Source organism: Pavona decussata, unplaced genomic scaffold (assembly GCF_977016875.1).
Source record: "Pavona decussata unplaced genomic scaffold, jaPavDecu1.1 SCAFFOLD_127, whole genome shotgun sequence".
Classification (NCBI taxonomy): domain Eukaryota; kingdom Metazoa; phylum Cnidaria; class Anthozoa; order Scleractinia; family Agariciidae; genus Pavona; species Pavona decussata.
In genome coordinates, this window is record NW_028145541.1 from 1,178,537 (window position 1) to 1,206,310 (window position 27,774).

The following is a 27,774-nucleotide window of genomic DNA, read 5'->3' on the forward strand; positions in this document are numbered from 1 at the left end:
AAGGAGGCGGAGGAGAGGGAGAAGAAGAAGATCGAAGAAGAATGACTGTGGGACAAGAAAGCTGATAACGAATGACTGAGGGAGGACCAGTTATGCCAAGTGAAATGGTCGGGATCATTTGAATACATAAAATTTATGGGCATCCCAAAATGACCACTCCACTTTTCACTGTTTTTTTTTTTTTTTGTTTGTTTTTTTGTTTTTTTGCATCATACCATGGTCCCCTCCAAACAAAAAAAATGCCAAATTTAGCAACTTCCAGTCAACAGATGCACTTTGAAGTTTCCGCCTCAATCCCGACACGATATTTTTGTTGTTGTTCTTGTTGTTCAAATCCGTTTTCTCTAGGAGTGGTATTTACTGAAGACACCAAGAGCACCGACTCCCCCGCCCCCGCCCCCTCCATCCCCCTCCACCGGCCAGTATCGGTTTGATGACCGATCAAATATCGATTGCATTCATTCAAACCCAGTTACTAAAAGATGGCTTCCTGTCAGCTCGACCACAGACACTAAACTCGACAGGCGTTGGGTAAATGGAATGTCCGGGCGCTATTATGAGGCAACGAATAACGACAACATGTACAATTTTCCGAACGAAGCTGCCAGGCGAAGCCCCGTGACTTCGCCTAATTCGCGACGCAAGGTAAAACGAGAGGGTTTCCATGAGAGCTGTTCATCTCCCTCGTTGGCAAGAGAGACGCTAAAGCGAAATGCGGAAGAAGGAAACAAGCGCGAGGTACGTTCCACTCATTTCTCGGGATTCTGCTTCAAAAAGTAGAGCATAATTTAGGTTTCGTGCTTCAACGGAGATTTATACAGTTCCCTGCGGTTGGTTTAAGATTTTACGGTCGACAAGCAGTCATTGAAGCGTGTTTACGCGCCATCGGCATAATTTCAGGTTTGACTATACCTAACTATGTCGAACGTACGTTGTTTTCACATACTCGATCTAAACATTCTATTCCTCTGGAGAAGTAACAGTCATTTCTTTCATGAGTGAAGAAAATTTAAGTGTCAATATTTTTGTTTGTGTCTATATTTCGACGGAATATTTCTATCCTCATGAATTCAATTCACCGAACATTTTAATAGCAAAATATGTCTTCTTGGCTTTCACACCAATGACGGGTGAACAATTAGTGTTGACATACTCTACTTTGTGATATAAGTATATCTTGACAAGTCTGTTTTATTGTTCTTTCTATTGGAGCCTAATACAGTATTAGTAAGAATAAGTGAGTACATCTGTTTCCTTTGATGTCTCGAATTCTGTCATTTTACAATGTATGACGTTTATGAGATATATAAGTGTATTTTTGAGGTGTCAAACGTCTCCAACATTACCTTGTGAGCAGAGGCCCTTCGGTCTGACTTATCTAGTAAGATCGAAGGGCCTCTGCTCGCAGGGTACTCCAACATGGGCACGAAGGGGCTATTAATATTGACGTGCCTGTATTACAGATCATTTTAAAAACGGTATAAATGAAAAGGAGTTTGTTCTCTCTGGGACAAACTTAACTGTATTAGAGAGCTTTGCCTTGTGCGGTCTCCCATTTCCTTACTAACGCCAATGCTCCGTTGGAAGTTTATTAGTTCACGTACCACGACAACACACACTGCAGAGTAACAGTAATTCTCTGATCCAGCTGTAGGCTGTTGCCTAAGAAAAATTGTACGGAGCCCACAGGGGCAAAAGTGGAGAAGTTAGGAGCCCAACATGGAAAGTGTTAGGCGCTGCTGCAAAAATTTAGGCATCCAGAGCATTTTCTAGGGTGCCCCAGGTTATCAGACTCCTGTTTGAGAGCAGCCTTGTCAGCTTTTGTGTCAATAATGCTAGCGGCACAATATTCATTGTATCAGAGAGCTGTGTACAGGAAGTTGTTCACCTTATGTAGTATACATGTATATGGCTGGAGATGGCCACAATGAAAACAGTTTCAACTTGAAAGAGTTCTGTTTTTTTTTTTGTTTTTTTTTTTGACATTGTAAATCATAAACACTGGACTATCATTATTTAGTTATCAGTTCCTTCTTTCCTTCGGAATCTTCTAGAACTCAGTTGATATCCATGCAAACTTATGTATCTTCTTACATGTACCTTAATCTAAGACATTTTATTTAAATGAGGATACCAAGTTATATTGCTACATAGTCTTTAAACCCATGATAGAGTCCTTCAAGTTTTTAATATATTATGTGTACTTAATTGTGACATTTTGAAACCAATATCATCATTTACCGCTGGTGTGAAGATTGTGGTAATGGAATAAGATCACAGAAATGGTTTGTTTTCTTTAGATATTTTCAATTCCTTAATTCTTTTTATTGTTTACAAAAAAGACGTCTTAGTGGTTGGCATCAGTACTGATTCTGTGGATTATGATTGTAATAGCATCCCTGGTACTATTTTCTTTCGTAAGATAAAAATTAATCTGCCTTCCCTGTTAAGGTTAAGTACATCATTTTTCTGTCACTTAAAAACCTGATCAAGACACAGTGATAACAATAGTTAAGCTTATGTGATTAGTTGCTGAGCACAAGAATTTAATTTGATTTTAGGATGTGTCTGATCTGATTCCAGATTAATATTGCACTGTAGAATAATTCTGGAATGCACTTTTGCTTTGTATGGAAATCGTGATTATTAGAGCCCGCATATGTTGCGGCTTAAAATTTTTTTGGGGTTAAAAATTTTCAAACAAGTTTTTTTTTTATAACCCTTTGTCTAAAATTGTGGTAATGAATACTGCACAAGTAAACTGATTTGAAAAAATATAACCCCGGCCCCGCCACGAAAAGTAAAATTAAACCACAGCATACACATGTATTTCTCAGTACACCACATAAATTGAATAAATATATGATTTTAAAACTCTAACTACACACTTTAAGGAGATCTTGTTTTCTAGTTCAAATGCACCAAAAGGTTTCTTCTTCACCTTTCCCCCTCTCCTTTAGTGTCAGTTTAGGACATTCTTTTACAGAAATTATATATAGAACCTGAGGTCTCTTCCTGTCGTTTGTTTATCATGTTAATAAAGAACTTAATTTTGTCTTAGACTGTTTTGATGTACACGTACCCCTGATCTTCTGCCTTTTTTTACAAAACTAGTATAAGTAGAGGTCTACAAATGTACAACTCTGGAATAGTAAATTATTTGACATCCTACTTTTATGAGAGAACAAAGCAGAGTAGGTGCTAATATGCAGGAAAAAGGTCAAATGAGTTATGTTCATCCTAACTCTATTCACTTTCAGGAACAACAGAGAATTCAAATTATACGTTATTACATGTAGAGTGACGTTTATCATGATTTACATGTAATTGTATATGTTGTGGTTTAATTTTTTTCAAACCAGTTTGATTTTTGCATAAATTAAAGGAAAATAAAAATAAACTGGTTTGAAAATTTTTTCACCAAAAAAATTTTGAACCACAGCATATACAAAGATGTAGTTGAGAAATACAAACAAATTAAATTAATGTTCTTGACAGCATAAAGAAAGGAAAGGTTTGTTTACATTTTAGGTGATTCTATCGAATTGCGGTTCACATATTTTGTTGGGTCACAGTGCCCACACGAACGCCCACATCTACCTAGCATTGTAGCTTTATTTTTAGGCTAAGGTGGAAAAAGTAATTATTACGCTTTGTCTCCTAAACAAACATAGTGATCCCAATTTTTATTCCATTTATTTAATGAAAATACAACCCTGTATGAATGTCCACAACAAACTTGAAGAATTTCTCCTCATTCAGTTTTGAAATATTCTCGTTGGATCACTATTAGTTAAAAATATGTTTTTAAGCATTTCATTGGACGTGTGCAAAATAATGTCGAAATTTCCTTATATTTCATTTTTAAGTTTTTTTTTTTATTGACAACTTAAAGGCATTTTACTGTAACATGGTACAGTCCGTAAGTTGTGCTACATGTATAACAAGAATGTTAACTTTCATTACTTAAAGAGTTCTTCTTGGTCAAGCTAGGGTTTCTAATATTATTGTCTTGACTTGGCATGGTTAAAGTGCACCTAACCCCAAAATTTTTTTTTCGCTTAAATAAATCTTTGCACCTGTTCGAAACACATTAAGCCTTTTTGCGCCTTTTTTCAACCAAATCTTGACTTTTTATAGCCTGTAAAAGTTACGCAATCTAGCCATCATCTGTCCCATGACCGAGCTAGTAAGGGGCATGGGACTATTCCTGAATTTACGTCACAAACTGCTTTGCATGCATTTTCACAAAGACTTAATACAATGCAAATCAGTTTGTGACGTAAATTCAGGAATAGACCCATGCCCCTTACTAGCTCGGTCATGGGACAGATGATGGCTAGATTTCGTAACTTTTACAGCCTATAAAAAGTCAAGATTTGGTTCTAAAAAGGCGCTAAATAGCGCAATATGTTTCGAACAGGTGTAAAGATTTATTTAAGAGAAAAAAACATTTTGGGGTTAGGTGCACTTCAAGTTTGCTTGCTATATAATTACAGTCCCAAACTGTATAGTGTGAAAAAAGTGTGGTAACCCCCTATTTTTATTTTATTATTTTGTTGATGATATAATAATATTATTATAACCTGGGCTATGCTGTCTTACAGGAACCCAGTAGCCTTTGGCGCCCAAGAAAATTTTCAGGGTGCCAAACGTTTTTGCAGCCGCACCTAACATTTCACTTGTTGCGCGCCTCCTAACTTCACGGCTTTTGACCTCGAGGCTGCTTGAAATTTTTCTTAGGCAACGGCCTTGATAACCAGACAAATTTTAAAAACTATTTCACTATACAGTGTGCATGTAACTTCGTTATCAGTGGAATTACATTATGTAAACAAACACAATGTTAGTTCGGAATTTACTACATATTTAAAACTGGGTCTACTTTGACTGTACAATTTGTTAGTTCTATTTTTTTTTTTTTTTTGGTTTATTTGATCTTTTTCCACTGTTCCAAAAATACCTCAGTAGATGAGGGGACAATGGGTTTTAATTGTCTCAAGAATTTGATGTCACTGTGTTGATTATATTGCGGTTTTTCTTCCATTCTTAGTAGTTTTCAAAGGGCCTTTATCATTTCTAATCTTACAATATTCTTTATTGTTATGCAAAATCTTTGCATGTTTGAGTACTCAGTCAACCAGAAAGACATGCTCACCATGAAACATTCATCATTCCGCTTCGATATTTAAATTTGTTTAAGTTTCTTGTTTGCAGCATTATCTTGTACTCTTCAAATCTTTATTTTTCAAAATGTGTGTCGGTTGGTTTACATTGAATAACCACATATCACACACTTAAAGAGAGTTTAAAATCAGATACCAAACATACCGGCTGAAATTCAAATTGTTCACTTCTAAATGGATGTTTTGAAACATGCCCTGAGCACTCTTTAAACTTAAAATGTCCGACAGGGAGAAACGAAAGGTACACCCTGGAGTTGATTTTACGGTAAATAACACTTTAAGTTACCATTCTTGATCTTCCTTTATTCATGTAGTATCCAAATAGTGAATTAACATGGTGTCTCTAACTTTATCTTAATAGGAACAGTACGTTGCATGGGTGAACTCACAGCTAAAGAAGAGACCTAGCAGTCGTTTTGTTCGTGAGATCCCTCGGGACACAAGAGATGGCGTCGCACTAGTTCAACTGGTCGAAGTGTTAGGTGAGTTATTATGTTTACTTTATGCATTTGTTTTTATCTATGCCAAGAGAATTTGTACACAAAATTATTTATGAGAAGTGCAATAGCATTTTGTGGTCTTTGTGTGAAGTGTCGCTCAAATGATCTCTTAGCTATCTAAATATTGACACTGTTTTAGCGATTGTCAGTGTGGTTTTAATTAAAAAATAAAGTGTGAAATGACTGGTTTATTTTAAGCTGGAATTAAGCTTTGCTGGATCATAAATAACCTAGGTGACATGATTTTCTTAGATACAGATTTTGAATAATTTATGTCCCTGTAATTTACAGCAGACTCCAGTTATCTTTATGTCCATAAACCATAAACGATTTGTTTACTATTCATAATTACAAAATTTGTCCAACCATGTCCATGAAAAAGCAGTTTCAGAAGGTGCAGAGGATGTGAGCTTCAGAGTCTGATGTGTTAAATTATGACTAGACAGCACAGTAATGATAGAGGACTAATAATCAACTGTTGGAGACTCCATTGTTAAAACTCACTCAGTTATTATGCTGTCATCTTGCTGTTGTGAGAGCCTATAATGTCACAAGACAAAAAACCAAACATTGACAAAATGTAAATGCTTGTATTTGAAAGTAAAGTTTATTAATAACGACAAGGTAATGACTTGTAATCATTTTGTCATTTTGCTGTCAAGACGTCTTGAAATTGCATAATGTTTTGAATAACTGTTATGAAGTTTCTGTTCATTGAACACCAAATAATTGAACTTAATACTGTGGTGTGTGAATGTGGTTAATGTAAAGTGTTCTTCATTGAAAGGCTATTTAATGGTGGCGTCATATACAACTACCGGAATCCTTCAGTTTGTTTTCTCTTGTAAATTAGAGGTATAGTTATCTAAACATCACTGGGATTACAAAATTTAAATAAGAAAGGAAAAAAAATAACATCATCAGGAAAATTGCTTATGGGTCAAAAGAGTGTGAGAGTTTTAATGTTTAGAGCCACACATAATTGAAGGGTTTTATGCAAAACTATCGTAAGTGACGATTTTGGCCATTTTTTAAATGTCATCCAAATGAGCTGAATTTTTGCATGTGGTCTTTGATTTATTAGAAAAACATTGCCCTGTATTTTTTTTCGCAAATTTCTGCTTCATTTTGAAGAAAAACCTTAAGCAAAAAACGCGTCGGCGTTCTTTGCATTCTTTTATTAGGAATTCCTTCAGCTGTTGATTATCCTTAGGCTGTTTGTTGGTTTGTACAGTCATATACTTTGAAGTCTTTCCCAGGGCCCAGTTGTTCAAAGCTTGATTAAGCTAATCCTGGGTTAGTGTGAACTTTATCTGAGTTTAATTAAAAATCAATAAAGATTTTTCAAAACAATTTTTGCCCCTCTGTCTGGACATAGACTTTTCTTTCCAATTAGCTTTTAAAAATAAGCTTGGAAAAAACATTTTTAGCAAGCAAGATGAAAACTTTGTTTAACTTTTAATTGGGGATTAGCCTTTATCTGCTTTTGAACAACCAGATTTAATTAAGCAATGGTTACTTTCATTTCACCCGCTTCTAGTAATGGCAATTTTTTTCTCATTTTCTTTTTTTTTTTTTTCTTCCTGTATTTTTTGTTGGTCACCCAGCCCAGACCTCCAGGTGTCACTTGGTCAAAAAGTGGTGACCTGGTGGTCGTGAGTTCAAGTCCTTGTCAGGGCAAAGGAAAAACTTTTTTCCTTTTTGCCTTTTTCACTTTTTGAAAGCTAAGCACTCTTAAGGCTCCAAACATTGTACGGGAAGTTAACTCCAGAAATACATCCATGAATGGAGAAATAAACTTGCACTGTCATCATTTTTCCTATGCATGTGGCTTTTTCGACTGAAGCGGGCAAGTATCTGCTTTCAACATCGCCACAGTTGTTTGAGGATTCCGAAATAAAGCCTCTTCACTACCTCCAAAAGGCACCAAGTTACGAGTAATTTTTCACATTTACCTGAAATTCGTCATGTGAAAACCCTTTGACCTACAATCTTGGACAGAATAAAATGAAAAATTAAACCCCCCCTCCCCCCAAAATCAATGATGATTTCGCGCGCAAAGCAAAACGCGCCATTTTCCCATCATTGAAATGGGGGGGAGGGGTGGTCTTAATTTTTCATTTGATCTGTCCAAGATTGTCAGCCGGCTTTAAACGTGACAAAACAAAGGGAGTGACTAATTAGTAGATTATTTGTCAACATATTTATCGGGATATATCAACTTTGTCTGACGCAGTCACACGCGTCACAACCTGAAGGCGGTATCTGTGTTTAGGTATTACAAGTGCGATATTTTGGTAACAGAGAGTAAATAAAATACGCAATCAGGTTGGCACAACTTTCCAAAAAGTACTGAAAAATCCTCAGACAACATGCCCTCGAGAAAAAGAATATCGGAAGAAACAAAGGCTTCAATCAGAGCCCTAAAGATGACTACAAATCTCACATTAAATGAGATCGCCGAACGCTTTCAGGTCTCGACAGCAAGTGTTCACCGCGTAACGAGCTCAAAATACAAGGAAGTATATGAGAACAGGAGACATTTGAGCGGCAGAAAGAAAAAGCTTACTCCTGAACATGAAACGTTGATTCTTAGAACCATTGAAGAGTTAAGAGAGCAGGAGGGTTCATTTTCTTCGCGGCGCCTGATGGAGCGGACAGGAATTCGTCATGTCACTGATCGAACGGTTCGGCGTTTGTTAAATAGAAACGGCTACTTCTTCCTGCAGGCTCGTAAAAAGGGACTAATGAGTCAAAGCGACAAAGAGAGAAGAGTAGAATTTGCTAGACGGATGCAATCAAATTACCCTCAGAGTGTCTGGACGGACACTATCGCGTTTTACTTAGATGGGGTCTCGTTTATTTACAAGACCAACCCCATGGACCAAGCCCGAGCACCCAAAGGGAGAGTATGGCGATAAAAAAACCGAAGGTTTAAACCAAGGGTGTTTAGCTAAGGGAAGTAAAGTCGGAACAGGAGGTAAAGTTGCCAAGATGATGGTAGCAATAACTCACGGTGGAGGAGTAATAATTTGCGAGAGATACGAAAAACTGGATGCAAAATATTTTGCATCGTTTATTGACCAACACTTTAACACCATGTTTGAACGATCTGCCAAGGGATTGACTCGCCTCTGGTTGCAAGACGGTGATCCTAGCCAAAACAGTAAAACAGCCCGTGAAGCTATGGCTCGTTGTCATTGCGAACTTTTAAAAATACCGCCGCGAAGTCCCGATTTAAATCCTATTGAGAATATTTTTCACATTGCTTCCAAAAAGTTGGAAAAAGATGCCCTGAACGAAGGCATCACACATGAGTCGTATGAAGAATTCTGTGATAGAGTGCAGAGAACAATCAGTGGTATTTCTCAGGAGTTGATCGATAAAACTATCCAGTCTATGAGTGGTCGCATCACTGGCATAATACAAAACAACGGAGAACGACTAAAATATTAACTCCTTGGCCGGTCACGGCCTGACTCACTGACCGGCCATCGCCTACTGGAACTATGTTTCCGGAATGGTACTTCAAACGTTTTATTGACGGTTTATGATGTATTTTACACGGTTTATGGCTGGTTTTGAACGGTTTCAAACGGTTTTGGACGATTCCGGCTATCAGTAAAATATATTTGATTAAAGTCTTTCATTTGCCTCTCATTGCAACAAAACCGTGGTAAATCGTGGAAAATCGTTGCTAACAGTTTGTAAACCGTGCCAACAGAGGCCTTCACATAAGAAAATCGTGATAAGCTCTTAAGAATGGAAAAAATCAATAAAATGAAGTGTTTACAGTCTTGCATCGAGTTCTTCAGTGTAAACAACGACAGTTTTAGAACCTTTAAATTCACAAGAACTTGAATGTGTAGATGAAATAGCACATGGGTTCAGCGCGAGTATTGTGTAATGTGCTGAACGTACATGTCACCTCTGGTTCGAGCCCCACTACTACTCGTCATAGTTTTTTTTTTTTTCTTGTCTAGGCTTGTCTTGTTTTCTTTTTTTTAATTCTTTCTTTATGATTTCCACCAGTCTAGTCACCAGCTGCCAGCTATTTGATTTACGCGCGCTTTCGCCCGTCAGCACAAAAAAATAAAATAATAATAAAAAAATTAATTATAATAATTTCCATGTCAAGTACGAGAGCCTCCCTTTTCTTTTATTCATGAACACGAATTAATTTCTTGGTACCTTTCATAATACCACTGGAATTTAATGTTACAATATAGCTTGAATTGAGTACAAGCGTCCTCCGACAGGTGCTTTTTACAGATTTCCACTTCTGAAAACACTAAGTAGTTCACGTGGATTTTATAACTCGCTGCGGTAAAAATCAAATTAAACTTCACTGATTATTTACAATATTGTACGATAGTTCTCTATCGATTGAGAATGAATTCTGCGAAGCAACGTGCGCATGGTGGAATTGCAAGCTGTTCATTCTGTGGGATTTGTCTCCTGAAGTGGAAGGAATGCCAGCGCACTGCCATCATTTCTGTTTCCCTCTCATCGACGGCCCCTCCCTTGACGTACACCAAGTCGTGCTTCGTGGTGCAAAAAATCGGCGTATCTGCTGTGAACTCAATGTCCTTACTGAAGTGACTCTTTGGGGCAGGAAGGTGCACGGGTTGTCCCTCAAGCATCAATAGTAAATCGTGCCACTGGATGATTTGAGGGTTCCATCTGAAGTCATTAAGAAAAATGACCTCTGCTTTCTCTGCTCCGACCCAAGCGAAGGTGGATGTGGCGGGATTAGTAAATGAATTGTAAACTAAGTTTAAGGGGTTGAGGATAAATGTTTTACCCGTGTTTGCATGGCCTTTTATGAGGATGTTTCTGAATTTTCCTCTCCCTTGCTCTAACAGGGTTCTAACAGCCTGCGTGAAGGTGTCCACCGAAACGTCATTCCACCCCAGTAGCTCTTTAGCACACTGTAGCCACTGTCCGTTGCACTCTGTTTTGCACGGGTCTTCGAGCGCTCTCTCTAGTAGCTCAAGCCTGGTCATTCTCCTTCGCTGCAGAACTTCACTGGCCTTCTCCATTTCCCACGCTGTTGCTATCACTTCTTCTACTACTTTACTGCCTCTGTTGACAATAAACTCAGCCAGATCAGTTTTTCCTTCTGCTTTCTGGGCGCTTGCGAGTGCGAGTAGCTCGGTGCGAGTTTTGATTTCTTTCGAAATCACGATATTGGATACTTCGAAAGCGCTTAGGCGTTGAGAACGCCTTCGCTTAGCTGATGGCTTCGCCGCCCCTTTGAAAGTAGAAGCCTCTTCATTTCTCTCCTCTCTTCTGTCTTCACCACTTGCCGAATCAGTGTCCGACTCTTGTAGGTCCAGCTGTTGTCGTTTCACACGAGCTTGGCTTGCGGACATGGTTCTCGGTGGGCCTGCGTTAGTCAAATCAGGATGGCCAGAAGACTGAACAAAGTTCTCATCTTCTTTTGTTACATACAACCAAGCGGTATAGTAATTTACATGGCGATTCGAGAAGTGGACGTAGACATTCCACTTGTCTTTCAGGTACTGGCGAATAGGTAGCCATCGCTTAATTTTGTCTAATTTGACTGCCAAATGGTAGTGCTTTCCTCGGCGTTTATGGCGTTCTTGACAGCATGCCCACTGGATTACTTTTGCTTTAGGACCCTCACATTTCGTAACAGCTTCGCAAACTGCAGTAGCGAACGATTCTCGGTCTGGAAAAATACCCAGGTCAGCTTGACTATAAGTCAAAAGATAAACGCTTCGCACTTGTTGCGGGGTTAGCAGTAAGTCATCTTCAGATGGCTCACTGGTCTCTGAAGAACTCGTTGAGCTCGAATTGTACTGCGAGAGCAAATCCATAATTATACGTACTGAGGAAGTGAGACCAAGACCAGAAAGTAGGAATGTGCAACTATTCTTTATTTGCCTTGCAAAAATTTTGTAACACCAACGCTGCAATAACTCAACTTTTCCGACAATAGTCATGACACGCAACTATGCCTTTTTCATCTCCATATTAATAGAATACACACGACACACACTTTATCAAGATTTCCTTTTAAATACAGTACTTATGTGATGTTTTCATTTCCACGCAAGACCACTGTTTTCGTGTGGTTGAGTTTCTTTACGCTATGTTTAGTTTTAAAGGTGTGATTGCAGGTTTCATCTTATAGTATTTGACCTATGAAGCTACTGGTAACGTCAGTGTAAACTTCAGACAATCTTGGACAGAATAAAATGAAAAATTAAACCCCCCCTCCCCCCAAAATCAATGATGATTTCGCGCGCAAAGCAAAACGCGCCATTTTCCCATCATTGAAATGGGGGGGAGGGGTGGTCTTAATTTTTCATTTGATCTGTCCAAGATTGTAGCTGTCTTCACATGGCCATTGAATTTGCCATAATTTTCTTAAGATTTTGAATTTTTTAAAATTGTTTGGAGCCTTTGGAATGCTTAGCTTTTGAAAAGAAAAAATTTTTCTCTGCCCCAACCAGGACTTGAACTCGTGACCACCAGATCACCATGTTTTGACCGAGCAAAACCTGGTGATCTGGGGTCACAAAATTATTATGGGCATTACTAGAAGTGTTGTCGCATACACAATGGCTGCTTGATTAAGCTCACAGTTGAGTTAAATGCACAGAATTACAAGAATTCAATGAATGAAGATCAGTAAAATAATACTGTTGCTTATAATAATATTTTGAATGATCTAAATTTTATGTAGTGTCTCTTGAGTTTAGTTCTTTTCTGACCAACAAAATCTCTTGTGCTCTGGCTAGAAACTTAAAGAAGTGTCTGAAGCCTACATTTTGAACTGTATGACTTGTGTGATTTATTGTTATTGCAGCTGGTGAAACACTGAAATTTGATGAATCTCCAACATCTTATGCATCCAAGAAGGAAAATGTGGATCAAGTTCTACATTTCATGGCAGCCCAGAGGATTAAAATGCGTCAGATTTCCTCCAAAGGTTAGAAATGTTTGCTTTGCCAAACTTTTTTACTCCTTCGTTGCTTGCACTTTTGGGCGTCACGACATAACTGAATTGGATGGGTGACTTTCCCAATGATTTTGCATTATTTAGGTGTGTAATTATTTACAAGGTTGCGATCATTGCAGTTAGAGATTTTTGTCTAATTTGTTGAAAAAAAAACTTCATTCAGTTATTTGTTCATTATAGTGTACAGTCAAGCCCTAACATTTTGAATGTTTTATTCTTCATTTGAGTGAAGTGTCAACTGAAGGTAAATCACTCTCAATATTTGATGGCTTAAAAGAAAAATTCAATACAGACAATAGCACATGCTTATAATTAAATGAGATCTTTGTAGGAAATGATGTATTATTGCAGGGGATACTCTTCTTAAAACTTTACTATCTCTCGTTCGTTTTCAGAAATTGTAGATGGTAATGTAAAAGCCACAATGCGTCTTGTACTTGCGCTAGCTGCTCACTTCAAACCTGGAAGTGTAAAGCCAGCAGCACACCAGGGTGCCATGTCCTCCACACCAACTAAGCTTACACGCAGTCCATCTGCTGCAGCCGCTGCAGCCGAGGCTGCTGCTGCCATCGGAGAAGCCAGTAGGAAACACGCGAGTGCTGGTCGCCACATAAAAATACCATTCCGACTCAGGTAAAGACAACAGCCATGCTTAGAGAGACAACGTAATATTTAAACCACCAGTGGAACATACCTAAGACATTGCTCTCAAACTTTCTAACACAGCATGGAAATTGTACTTCCTGTGCAAGTAATGTAGTATTCACTCCCTCCCTGAAATCAATGTTGAAATTTAAGAGGTATTTTAGATGCAAACAGCACTGTTCAAACGTTACCAGTCACCTCTCATTTCTCACGAGACACTTCCCTCATAGACAGAGACGAGAGTTGCATCTCGCAAGACATGATTTGTGTCTAGGGAGGGGCAGTAACTTATTTTTTAGCTATCCTGTACGCTCAATGGGGGTGGTAGGGTGGGAGGAGTAACAATAGTATTTCTTTAGGGGCATTGAGGACTGTCATTAGCAGGTGGGGACCAGTACTTGCAGCTGGCAAACATGGTAAGGATGCCTAAGTACATGTAATTTAAGTTTAAGAGTAGGCATACATGTAAGAAAATTCTTTAGTTTACATGTAGGACTGACTATTTTCCTTGTAGGGCTGATGTTTCCAAGCCCTTTAGAATGACAGCCCTGGGCAGTAGAAAGATTAGAGATTAGAATGTGTGCTGTCACTCCAAGGAACATTAGCATGATCAATAATTGAACAAGTATCATTTATATTTTCTATAAATGCATTTTGATTTCTGTCTCAAACATCATTCTAAATTTTTGAGCTTTAAGAGTATTGTATTTTATTTTGTTTACAAATTTTATGATTGGACAATATTAGTAACCAGATGTTTAATCAGCTACCTCCTGTTAAGCCCTAGCAAAATAGAGTTGCCAGTGGTTGCAAGTTTTCTTCTATGTAAACTTGTGATTCTCCTTCATGAATTCCTTGTGGTTAAGTCCTTAGTGGGAACAAATCCAACTCATTACAACTTATATGTTGTTCAGCCCAGTCAAAATTCTTTTGAGTAGTAGGCAAGATGGCTTGAGTAGTCTAGGCAACTAGTAGACACCTAAGTTTTGAGACGTAACATTCAATTTAGGTGTGAAACAGGCCACAGATATTTCGTTGAAGGCAGCAAAGTCGCTGGCTACCGGAACATTTTGACTGGGCTGGTTGTTAGTTTTAAAGTAATTATTTTTCAAATCAATTTAATTATTTGTGCATGTGTTTTTAGAAAAACTTCCAAAACAAGTCCACTTGTAACTCCAAAGTTTCAAGGAGATCTTCATGATTTGGATAATAGCCTTGCAACTACCCCCACACTTTCTTCCTCGCCACTCAACACATCATTGATCAGGACGCCAGTGAAAAAGACAACTAACCCAAGTACTGAATCTCGTCATAAGGATACCAATTCAGGAGGATCCAATGCAAGTAGTGGCACTTCTACTCCAAGACTTGTTCACAGCGACTTCGACTTGCTGCAGTCTGTATCGGACTCGGAGTCTGTGGCTTCCTATCAGGGTCCTAATAAAAAGAACAGTACCGCTGCTTTTTCGGAGTTGGATTTCCTTCCTGAGGTTATTGAAGGTTATGATGAAATGGAAGGGGACACGAATCAGGCAAAGGAAATGCTGCTGCATCTGCAAAGCTTGGTGAGTTGTCACAGAGTGTACTTGAAGCTCCCAGTCACTGGGTGTCACTTATTGTTCAAAAACTCATTAATAATTCATAAGCCCATTGAGCTATCAAATGCTCGATAAAACATCACGTGCAGTGCTTTCAAGACCTGAGAAAACCTCCTCCTTATTAGTATCAATGTTTAATGTTTTTCTTGGATGCTATTATTAATTTCCAACGTTCACAAATCATTATTGTTATGAACTCTCACTTTTCCAGGAATGTTTTTGAAGCTGTTCAAAAAGCTCGCAGCATGTGTTTTAAACATTACTTAAAACTAAATCATTGTATAATACAATTCCAGGGATTTGATTGGCTTCGAGGCCATGGTATATTAGCCATTATACTACATGTATGCCCAAGAAATAGAGACCATGAAAGTGTCTTCTGGTTGTTCTTGCAAAGCAAAATCAGCAAGATCTAGAAAGATTTCTTGATTATTTTTAATAAAGCAATTTTTCTACTCTTGCTTGTTGGATATGAGGTGACTACAGTGTATATTCAACTTGATGCTATATGCGCCTCGCTCAAAGGCTCGAGCAGGCAAGTGGTGTATAGAAGATTGTGAGATGCATCCAGAAGTGCATGCTTATTAGATGCATGCTCTTTATGAAAGACATCACAAAGTGCCCTCTAACCTCTAGCCCTAGTACTCACCTTAGCACAAATAATTCTGACAAACATGAAGTGATAAAAATGACAAACACCTCTACTAATACAAAGTACCTGAATGGTCCCTTTGCAGTTAACAGTCGCTTGGTATAAAATCCACCATGCTGGAGAGCAAGCTATGCACTGGGACATCCAAAACAAAGAAAATTCAAGTCTGACTGGATGAAGTCACTTTGGTTTGGATGTCACAGTGCGCAACTTGCTCTCAAGCCTGGCAGATTCTGTACCATGTGACCATTGAGCTGAAAGGACCCATTAAGAGTTGCATTTAGTTCTAGATGTTGCATGATGAGTTCAAATGTTGTTTAGGACTCTGTAGGCAGATATTCTTCAACAGTGTCAAAGCTTCGTGTGCACCATTTTCTCACAAGTTTTGTTCTTAAAATCTATTATTTTTTTTATTTGCAGCTGTTAAATGGCAGAGTTGAGGAGGACGATATTCCTGAAGAGTACTGTGGACTGGAAGGATCCACAGTCCAGGAGCAGCTGACGATTGTGAGCAGTCGACTTGACCAGCGTGAAGCTGAATATGATAGTCGTAAAGCAGAACTTAATAAAACTAAAGAGGAATGTATTAATTTACAAGGTAACTTGTTTCATGTATGCTCCTTTTTGATTCAATAATTCATCTGGAACTTTGTCAGTGTCTTAATGCAATAGAACCCTCTCTTATGTGCTGTTTACACAGGTGGTTTTCAATGAAATTTTGTTTTACTTTATCGTGTTTGGTGGCCTTATGCACCAGCAAGATGTGTCATGAGGATAGTGATGCCAATTTATTTTGTTGTGCTCAAGCTTGCAACGAAAATAGCAATTGTAGACTTGAGCCAATATCAGTACAATTTGGGTGTAATATTTCCTGCAATTTTTTTGAAAATTGTCACCAAGTTCCATGAAGTTTTGAAATGCTCGAAACCCCTGCGATATTCCAGCAGGAAATTGCCACTAAATGAGACTGAAATCAGCACTAGTTTGCGTCTGCTATTTTCACCATGACCTCAAGCATTGCACAAAAAATTGCATGTGTAAACAGGTCTTATTTGGAACACCCACTTATAATTATTCTGTAACACAATTGAGGGGCGTTAGTTTCTAAAGAAACTGTGGCGCTGTGTCGGTGGGGAATAAAACCCACTGTTTTAACCCTTTCACTCCCATGGGAAATGTCGTATTTTTGTAAAACGGCAACTGTGAACCCCTACAACAACTGTAATACACCAATTAAAAGGTTTTATCTGGGGCATTGTATAAATCATTCCAGCTAAGACAAAGAAAGTAACAGAAGAGAATGAAAAGTGTGTAAAAAGAGAAAATATAAACCTTAAAGTCATCTCACTTCTCGTATACACTGGGTATACCCCTAAACTATAGCTAATTTGCAGATCTCAGCACATAGTTTCTTGTCAAATGGTGACTTGGTCTTAAAAGCGTAAGAGGAAAAAGTTACAAAAAATGGAGGGGTGGTTAATCATGTCTTATGTAGGAGGGGGGTAAGATTTTATGCTTCCATTGTGCAGATCTCTCCAAGATCTGTTTGGTGTCCAAATTTGATAAAAATTGATCCAATATTGGGCACGTAATGACTTTTTGTGCCATATGGCACTCTTGGGAGTGAGAGGGTTAAGTTAAACTAGCCAGTGTAAAGAGATTCTATTGCTGAGATTTGAAGCATTAGCTCTTTGTCAGGGCTTGCTCTGTTGAAGGGCTAATACTTAAAACATGAACACTCGAATCTCTTTACAGTGGCCAATCTACATTATGTTATCAACTCTGTAGATCAACCAACCATTTGTAACACAGTTGATCATTTTTACTAGGTGTGAAAGCTGGTCTATTGTCCAGACTTAATCAGCAGGAACATACCATAATGCAGCTTCAGTCAGACACGTTAAAACACGAGTTCCTTCAACAACAACACGAGACAGAAATAGCGCAGCTACAATGGCAGTTAGCTGACAAGGACAAAGAAATTTCCTCCCTGAGAAATGAACTGGTGCACAGAGAGAAGACATTGGATAAACAGAGAGCAGAGCTTGAAGATGCCGTGAGGCACATAGAGGAACTCCAGTATGGACAGGTGTGTTAGTAGTATTAAACTCATCAGCAATAGATGAGGTTAGGTGTAGGTGCCAAAAGCGGTGGTGGAGCACGTGCGTACAAGATAGGTGCTTAAGTTTCCATGGCAACCCAGTGAACGTCAACCACCACTGGCACCATCACGCTGAAGATAGAGATCTCTAGAAAAAAAAAGAGGAAACAATAGACACTTAGCTTAGAGGGAGGGAGGAAGGGACGGGGAAGAACACAGCAACAAAGGCTTAGTACATTTAGTTGCAAACACACAGAATTGCACAATGAATCTCAGGAGTATAAGCCCTGTAAAGTCTTGAAGCCCTGCTACTTACTGGGCCACCCCACAGTCCAGGTGAGCCATGGTTATGAAATTCTTTAACCAGCATTGTTTAGAGCTTAACTTTGCCTGAATTACATATAGCCACATTTACAAGGAAGGGGTAATTAAGGTAAAATTGTACTTCAGGCCTTTGGGCCCCAAATGGTCAGTTCCTGTCCTGGGCTCCATAAAACAACAAAGAGTATTTCTACTTGCCCCTGGAAAGAATAATTATAATAGAATTCTAGTTTATCATTGGAAGTATTGCATACTTTGTGGAGACAGACAATGCAGAATAAATTTCTTGTGCAAGGAAACCATTATACACTTGCAAATGTTTCGAAAGGAAAACCAACATTTTGGAATTTCAGAAAACATTATTACAACAGCAAACAAAAGAATGTGCTCTTCTTTAAAATGTTCCTCTCTTGTCTGTATTTTCTTATGTTTATTATTATTTTCATTTTCCAACAATGTCTGTATTCTTACTTCTGATCGTTTTCACATAATTTATTGTAGAACTTTATTAGTGTTGTCCTTAGCTTTGTATTGCCTGCCAATAAAAATGTATTTAAAACAACAGACACACTAAAGATGCAGAGGCTAACCTTGCCTCAAACCACCAACCCTCTGATCTTTGAGCTGACGTGTTTTTAAAATCCAACACTCTAACTACTATGTCACCATTCCTCCAGAAGCATTATAAGGGAATGCTACATTGTTTGTGGGTCTAGCACGTCTTATGTGAGTAGTATGCGACGGGTAGCTGTGTCCTGGGTTTAGTAGTATAGGATAGTAAGTCATGTCTTGAATGAGTATTATGTGTGACATAGCTTGAATTTATTTATTTTTTTATTATTGATTGACTGTCTTTTTTCTTTCCTTACAGGCAGGACCTGGAAGACGTGCAGATGACCGCATAATTATTGAATTTCAGCAGAAAATAAAAGAGCTTCAGGAGAAGCTGGATTCTGTTGGCAGTCATGAGGTAAGAGGTGGCTCTGTCTAGCCTACAGGACATGTCTAATAAAATTATGACAGGCCTCTGTTTTGATGGCGCATATTGTAAATAGTGTCTGTTCTATTCAGTATATAAACCAAACTAAAGATAGAGTAAAATCACTTCTCCAGTTAAAGGAATTTTAGAAGACACATTACCATTTTCCAAGATCTTTCATTATCAAAATCTGATCCTTTTTTGTGTTTCTGTGTCTGTGTGCACACAGGCATCTTTGAGCAAAATAATGTTAAAATGATTCAGGGATTTGATTTCAGATATTTGAACAGGCAATGTCCAGTGACCACCTGTTATTTGTTGCTTTGTATTAGAGGATGGAAATGGGTTCTAACTAACCTTTTCATCTTTGGTTTTTTAGGCCAGCATATCAGCTAGGATCGCCTCACAAGATGAGAAAATGGCATCATTAGAGGACAGAATTTTGAACCCTCAAAATTCTGCAGCTGTTTCTCTTGGGTTGAGGGTAAGCTTAGTTTAAGCCCTGCCAAATGAAGTCGCGAGTTATCACAAGGGAGGAACTTATACCAACATTATCTGGTTAGAGAGACTGGAGATAACATAGTTTCATTGTGAGCATTCAACATTCCCAGTCATAATTTCGTACACATAGTTTTCTTCCTGTGCACATGAAAAGCAACTGAGGAACAGAGAATTTGTCAAACTAACATTCCTGTATTGACGTCACAGCCATACCATCTTCAGTCTCTCATCTTGTGCATTATTGTATCCCAACCAGAAGTAAAATTTCACATTCTTATGCATCTGATACCCAAGGCAGAAAAATTGATAAGGAAATTTTGTTATTTTCATTTTTGATACAAGAACAACATGAAGATCTGATCAAGCAAATAAAAAAAAATTGTCATATACACCTTAATGTACCACAGATGCTCTGTTAAGTCCTCCGCCCCCTCTCTAATAATAATAATAATAATAATAATAATAATAATAATAATAATAATAATAATAATAATAATAATAAGTAATAAGCCTCCTATTCTACCATTAGGCACTGAGGGCTGAGAATTAAAGAGTGTTGAACGATTGAAACAAAACTTGGGGGATGGATGGTTGAAATGTTTAGGTATAGTCTGTGGAGGGAACTTGGTCAAAAGTGTAGTTTTTGATAGCGATGATACCGTACCTTTGTTGGAGTCACAAATGAGGAACTTGTTTAATTTATTTGATAAACGTTTATTAATAAATACATACTGTATTTTGAGTTTTCTTCAAAATCTATAATAATCATATTGGACCGCCCATCATTTCTTGAAGCCCCATAACACAGCTTTTACAGTACATATTTTTATGATAAATACGTTGTTTTCATTTAAGTTTATAATCTTTTTGAATAACTTTGTAATTGTTCCCTATCAATGTAGAGATCAGAAGAGATGGAGGTAGTAAGAGAAGCCATTGAAAGTCTACGGAACTGTTTTAGACCACATGATCCACACCATCACACGCTGGACACGTTAGAACAGGTATTTAGCACGTAATATTTAAACTTTAATAAACATCTATTGAAGGCTTATTTGCATGCACCAGTTTATCGGCCTGCGACCAGTTGTTCAAAGTCCTTTTAAGCTAATCCTGGATTAATGTGAACTTTGATTTGAGTTTAATACTGTAAGTACTACTTAGTATAGATCCTTCCAAAAGATTTTTGTTCATTTGGTTTGACTTAGACTTTTCTTTACTTTTAGCTTGAAATATTATTAGCCTTTGAAACCACTGTTAATGAGCAAGATGAAAACCTCGATTAAATTTTAATTGTGGATCAGTATTCATTAATTTTTGAACAACCAGGCACTGATTAGTACAGCTGTAGGTTCAAATGTATGGGCCAATTTACAAATTGTACAATTTGTCAGCTGAAAAATCTGTATAGCAATGTCACAGATATTTCAAATTTTTATACAGTTTTACAATTATCTGAATTCAAAGATCACACTATCCTCTTGGTTAGCTGAATTGTGCTTTGAGCAATTGGGATGAGTTGTTCTGTAAAGAAACTTGCCACATTTGGTGGCTGTATAGTGTTTTTATTATTGATTATTGTTTTTAATTTGACTTTTGATTACTTTTAGGGCCAATATTAGATTATCAGTTTCATTACTGTCAGATGTCACCCTCATAAAATAAACTCTTACTTACTTACTTACTATTTAATATGAACAAGTGTTTTTTTTTATCTGGCCACACATACAAGCAACCAACAGTATTTTATTTTTCCTTCTCTACAGAGTATTGTATCTATAATGTCTTCTTCAGACCATCATGTTCAATCTTTAGCTTCTAATCTTGGACATGTTCATATTCAGGTAAGCCCCAGACTACTTGTATGTTACTTGCGGGGAGAATTTAAGGTAACTTTCCACTATCTGAGTGGAACAAAATAAGTGGAAAATATTTTCCTCACAAACTGCTGGGGTCCTGATATACAGCTGTAGGTCATGTGACCTTAAGGTGGGCAGTTGCTTTTGTTCTGTCCGCCATTACTGGCCTTCCCACCCACCCACCTTTGGAATTCAGTTTGTTTACTGTGCTAGTATGAATGGGCAAACCTTCTATTTTTGGTAGTTTTTTTTCTTTTTTTTTAATTTTTTTTTTATTTTTCATTTTTAGTGTTTATAAGTTGTACAGTTTTTTTTTTGTTTGTTTTGGTTTTACATGGCATAGCTACCAGTTGTGTAGGAAAGAAATTTCACCTTTACTAACAAGTCATTTTCTTTATTTCCAAGATCTGTATGTATCATGAAGTACTGATAGTTAAAAAGGCTAGTGGAAAAGTCTCCTAAGTGTGATTTAAGCGGAAAAAATTTTTTTTTATCAAAAGTGCTGGAATTTTTGTATGTGCTTCGTTTTTCTCAAAAATGAAGTGTAAACCGGCGAAAAAAGTATCAAGGCATTTAATCACTTAAATCAATAATTGATTTAAGTGATAATGCCTTGATACTTTTTTCGCCAGTTTACACTTCATTTTTGAGAAAAACGAAGCCAAAATATCGAAAAATCACTCTCCGGTATTAGTTGCTCAGGCTTGCCTCTGTTGTGGCTGTACATGTACATGTATATCCTTCAACTAAAAACTGTGCTCTTCAATTTCCCCAGAAATGTGGTAGCACTTAACAAGCAGACTTGATGTGTTTTGTGGTAAATTTTTCAAACTGACGATATATTATGTCAATTTTTTCCTTGTTGCAGGGGGTGAATGGATTTGATCACAGTAATGGATACAGTGCTAATTCACATCTACCTCACAGACAACTAGGTATTGTTTTACAAGCAATTGCCTTGCATGAAATGCTCATTACAGGTCAAATGTTGATGAAGCGTGAGTCATGACGTCCTCACAGATAAATTAACAATATTTAGGGAGGGTTACTAGCACCAAGCTAACTCAAGGTTAATTAGGGTGAACTTCATGAATCAAATTTGGAATTTGGAGGTGTTGGTTTTTTGAGGAGGGAGGAAAGCAGGAGAACCTGGAGAAAAACCCTTGGAGCAGGGACAAGAACCATCAACAAACTCAACCCACCTTTGGCATCAACTCTGGGAATTGAACCCGGCCACTTGGTGGGAGGCAAGTACTCTCACCACTTCACTGCGCCATCCCTGTTCCCCTAACAGAGATGTTAACAACTTGATAAGTTGTAAAAAAAAGCCTGAAAAAATCATGACGCTAGAATCGTGACATTGTCAAAGGGAAAGGCCAGTTACAATAATTATTTATTAATGTAACAAGAGATTGCTACCTGGATTCATGCCTACTGCCAGTGCCTGCGATAAAAAGGTTGATCATGTTTTGTTAATCACCTGCATTTTATTTTTGGTGTTGTTTCAGAGAGTCATGCTGCTGAAACAGGAATCAACACTAAAGTGCTTTATTTCACTGAGAAATCTGTCACTCCATTCCTTACATCAATACCTAAAAGGTAGGCAAAGATGTGGGTGAAGGGACATTCTGGGACTTGATGTTTTTTCTAAGGGTGGGGCTGGGGCTGGGGGAGGAACTTTGAAAGAACCCCCCCCCCCTCCCTTTATGAAAGATAAGGGAGGAATCTATGTGCGAGATAACCATGGAACCAGTTTTGCAAGCCCCAATTGTGCATTTTTGTCGTGTCTTTCATTTAGTTAAAATATTTTATTATGTGTACTAGTTAAATGGATGTGTACCAAAATGGTAACACACACATCTGAGATCTGAGATAGTTCTCTAAAGACAGAAATTTTAAAAATACTGTGATTGAGATTGCACAACGGTACCAGAAAAAGAATGTCCATACCCTTACTGAAATGAATTTTTCTAAGAACCCATAGTCTAGAAATTCCAATTTAGCTTCCTGCTTCCCAGTACATTTTCTTTTATTTCTGGATGCCCTACATTGAGTGTTCTTTGTATTACTTTCAGATTAGGAGAAATAACTTTAGGAGACTTCAAAGAAGCTATTGATAGGCCAGGAATGTTTCGTTATCACTTCAAAGCACTGGACCCTGAATTTGGAACTGTTAAAGAAGAGGTATGGGGCACTGAACTGTGATATAAAAATGACTCCTCTATCAATGCCCCAATATGTGGAACATAATTATCGAAAAACAAACAAAACTAATGTTTGATTAATGGCTGTCATCCACAGGCAGCCTAAAAGCCTTGGCACATAACCATTATGTACAGTGTACAGTATTACAACTAGCATCACGGAAAGTAACATGCAGTAGCTTTCATTTGAATGTTCACTTTATGATCCCATCCATTGACCCAAAAGTTATTAGTCACCTTTTTAGCTTTTACATACATGTACAATATAATAAACAACGTCATGAGAAAGAACTGCTCAGTACCTTTCACTGGAATGGTCACAAACAAGGATTTCATCCATAGACTTACAGTTAGAACCACCTTGTACAGCATAATAAACAGCATCACAGGAAAGTTCTGCTCAGTTGCTTTCATTTGAATGGTTGCACTTCTGGATTTCATCCATAGACTCAAGAGTTAGAACCGCCTTGTACAAAATAATAAACAGCACCACAGGAAAGTACCTCTCAACAAGTTGCACTTTAGCATTTCACTCCTGAAGAGACTTGAAAGCCAAACAAGCATCATGCAAACTACATGCTGTTTGTCTCAGCACCTAAACTTAAGACGTCATGGGAAAACATGCCTTAATTGCCAGCTCTTTTTAGCTTCCACCTTACAGCTAACAGAGTATTCTTTGAGATAGACTTGTGATATTGTTGAATAAATTGCCTCTCCCTTTTCAGGTTATTGACGATGGTGACCGTGTGCCAGGCTGGGAAGGGAAGATCGTGGGTTGGGTGGAGGATGATTCAGCACAGGTTCTTTCCCATCAAGAACAAAATATGGCGTGACATGATGAATGTGTTGAAATGTACAGTACAATCCCTTTAGTTCAAAGCCCCAGTAACTCAAATGTCCTCCTAACTTATTACTGTATTTATCATGAGATTGCATTATTTAAGGACAGTGCCTCCTAATACAGAGAGAAATTTTTCCTAGTTTATGACCTTGCAGGAAAAGATCTTAGCAAGGACCATTTAAATCCAAAAATAATTTGGGACAGTTCAGCAACAATGATTCTACAAATTTTTAAAATACATAACAGTGTAAGGCTTTTTTTTTTTCAAATATTATTGAAGCTTAATCATGGCTGCCCCCAATTTTTGCTTTGGAATTCAATATCCCTTGTTAACTGAGATCTTCTTTTCCTGCATTAAGTCATGAATGTCATAAAGATTTTCCGACAAGGTTTATTTACAAAACTGACAGAATAAAAGATTACAGAAATCTCTCGCTTGTCGACTCTCTTGCTCACTGCTTGCACATGTTTTTTCCTCTTTCTCGACCAGTCCGAACCAGTTTCGCTGATGTCATACCATGCCACACTGCTTTACAGTCATGCCGCTTTACAGTCACGCCATTTCCGGTCCGACATGAGCCATGCAAAAATACCTTTGAATTAGTAGGCCTCTTCCTTGAAAAACAAATATTATTAGCATTTCTCGTACCATCCCAAGATGCGCAGAAGGTTTGCACAGTAGGTAAAGGAGGCATCGTTCTTAACCCTTCTAAATAACTCAAGTTTAACTCAGTCAGTCCCGTTTTGTTTTCTATTGAAGATTTGAGGTTTTGAGACTCTACTGTACAATAGTGAATGTATTTAGCAATAATTCACGAGTTATTAACATTACCTTATATTTCCTCAAATGTTAGCCTTGCTTGATCATTCCTTATGGTTACTAAATCAGTGCTATTGACATTGTGGGATTGGGCATTGAATAGTAACTATGTCAAATAGTAGCCTGTGTATGTGGCAGGATGTTGGGAGAGGGCAAAAGTTGGGCGAACAAGCTGCAAAACCATGAGGGGAATGGGGGAAAGGTGATTTTCTCGTGGCTTACACTGCTTGTGGTGGCTCTGGTACCAAAAACTTTAGCTGCATGGGCGATACCGCTAGCTACGCATCTAAATTGTAGTTACTGAGGCTGGAAGCCATATACAAGATATGGCTGCCAGCCTCAGCAACCGTCTTATATGTATAGGAGGGCACATGGGGATTTTTACAGTATATGTTGTTTCAGGCCAATTTTTCCTACTTTATTGCAGTGCTGTTAGCAGTATTAACCTGGCATGTACACAAAGTCATGTAGTTTTGGTATTTCCTCTACTTTTGGCACTGTGACAGTGTTTCAGGGTTTGCAAACTGTTTGTCCTCGTAATATTGCAGTTTCAGCTAGGCATCCCCCAATGTTCCCCTCTTATATAATTATGTGCTTCGCGTTTTTCGGCGGAGGTGATTTAGTCAAAGTATATTTTGTAATTTTTTAGGCCAATTATGCTTTGTTGAAAAGTTACTTCAAGATGGGGTGGGAGTGGATACTGGGTATTAAGGGGATCCAATGGCCCTTTCCAAAGAAGTACAACATTCAATAAGTCAGCTAAGAAGAGCTTTTTCAAGGGTGAGGATGCGTGCATGCTGTGTTGGGTCGATCTACAATAAGGTTGGCATCATACAAAAATGTAGACTTTGTTTCTCCTCATAAGTATAAATTTAACATTGAATTTATTTGGAAACCGTTTTGGTTGGTAAGGTCACTACATGACACAGCTGCTTTTAATATTAGTAACAACCATATATATTAGTAACTTCTCACAAATATAGGAACAATATGTTGAATACCGAACATCATGTGACTGTGTCATCCATCTTCTTCAGACGAATTAAGGTTTATCATGAAGAATATGTCTGTCATTAACCAATTGCCAGATAGATAGCTTTGAACATAATATCGACTTTCTTTTGAAGATTTGAGTTGGCACATAGCCATGCAAATGTTGCAAACAAAACATTTAAAGGAAGCTTTCACCCACGTACTTTAATATGCATCACAAGTATGCAATAACTAAATTTCATACATTTCTCTATAGTTTTTTCCATGTGCAAGATGTAACCAAAGACGTCAGCAAAGATCACCCTATAGTGGGTCCCTAAAAGGTGATCCTATTTGGCTCAAGGGCCATTATAACACATTTTAGATGTGTGCAATTGATAAATCTGTTAAGGAAATGTTCATCAGTTTCATATAGAATTAGTTGAGTGATAGTTATTGTGAAAATTGGGCTGTGTTCAATTGACAGTATTCCAAAATAAGAATAAGCAGAAAAGCTGTTAAATTTATCTTTTTAAGTAAATTTGGGGAGACATTTATGCAAACTTTAGCTGACACATGATACTTTAAGAGCAGTCTTGTACTCCAATAACTTTTAAAACCTCTTATGAGGGATTTCTTGTCATGGTTGTATGTATTCATATTCCGGAATAGGGTCAATCGAATGCACCCTTAATAATAAAAGCATAGGTTGTAGTACAGTTGTTACATATTAAATTACAGGAAGTTTTATTTCCACAGGGATATCAGCAGTGTGGGGGTGGGGGGGGGGGAGGTACTCTTCGTGGGGTTGTGCAGCTCGGTTCCTGTTTTATACCAGAATATGTAATATTTCGGTACCCTTAGTCAGACTTGGCCTCTAAAATTCATACCCATTTCGAGACAGTTTCTAGAATTCATACCTGTTTTCAGACTTTCAGGCCAAAATGGTTAACATCTATGGCCTATTTTAGACCAAATCGGTTCAGAAACCATACCCTTTAGGGCTGCACATACCTATATAGCTTATCTATGGGGTGCCCCTTCCCCACGGAATCATCAGTGGAAAAGGGACTTCTAATAGGTTATTTTTATTCAGATTTGCCCAAGACAGTGAATGGAGGCTCTACTGTGTAAATATGGTATTGTAAAGTACTAGCAGTATAATTATTACTCTAGTGAGATTTATTTTGCAAAAGAGAATGGTACAGAGAATGTTGTCAGTCAAAATGTGTAAATATTTATTGTTTAAAAAATGTACAATATGTGTAATTAAAATAAACTGTGTTTTTGCAAGACTAGCTTAGCTAGTTTGGTTTTAAATCTTACCTACAATAATCTCTCCTAACGGGCACTCATCTATTTACTTATTAAGAATGGTGCTGCCTAATACAGAGGTATTTTTGCAGTTTATGACTGGGAAAATCAGATCTAAGCAAGGGCTGTTTAAATCCAAAAACAAAATTGGGGATAACCATGCATTTTTAAGAGATAAGCAACAATAATTCTAAAACGTTTTAAAATCAAAATAGTGTTAGGCATTTTCTTTCGTAATTGAAGGTCAACAATATTATTGACCTCCCTGGCAATTTTCGTTTTGGATTCGA

At 37.7% G+C, this 27,774-nt stretch overlaps 2 protein-coding genes across 4 annotated transcripts; one reads left to right on the forward strand and one right to left on the reverse strand.

The window, feature by feature from the left end:
- Nucleotides 1-484: 484 nt before the first annotated feature.
- On the forward strand, nucleotides 485-27,468 carry LOC146469097 (dixin-like). 3 transcript variants are annotated; one of them, XM_085123758.1, is made up of 15 exons: nucleotides 485-738; nucleotides 5,548-5,668; nucleotides 12,525-12,647; nucleotides 13,073-13,310; nucleotides 14,467-14,887; nucleotides 15,993-16,170; nucleotides 17,402-17,661; nucleotides 18,866-18,964; nucleotides 19,353-19,457; nucleotides 20,377-20,478; nucleotides 21,241-21,318; nucleotides 22,202-22,268; nucleotides 22,842-22,932; nucleotides 23,409-23,517; nucleotides 24,263-27,468. In XM_085123758.1, exons 1-15 carry the CDS (start codon nucleotides 541-543, stop codon nucleotides 24,368-24,370), a joined length of 2,298 nt encoding a protein of 765 aa, XP_084979884.1. In that variant the 5' UTR covers nucleotides 485-540; the 3' UTR covers nucleotides 24,371-27,468. The 3 variants fall into 3 exon arrangements, with proteins under 3 accessions (XP_084979884.1, XP_084979885.1, XP_084979886.1); XM_085123759.1 differs by lacking the exon at nucleotides 24,263-27,468 and adding an exon at nucleotides 23,635-24,186; XM_085123760.1 differs by lacking the exon at nucleotides 485-738 and adding an exon at nucleotides 5,171-5,451.
- Nucleotides 9,704-12,046, reverse strand: LOC146469098 (uncharacterized). Its single transcript, XM_085123619.1, has one exon. The coding sequence runs from the start codon at nucleotides 11,653-11,655 to the stop codon at nucleotides 10,066-10,068; it is 1,590 nt and encodes a 529-aa protein (XP_084979745.1). The 5' UTR covers nucleotides 11,656-12,046; the 3' UTR covers nucleotides 9,704-10,065.
- Nucleotides 27,469-27,774: the final 306 nt, after the last annotated feature.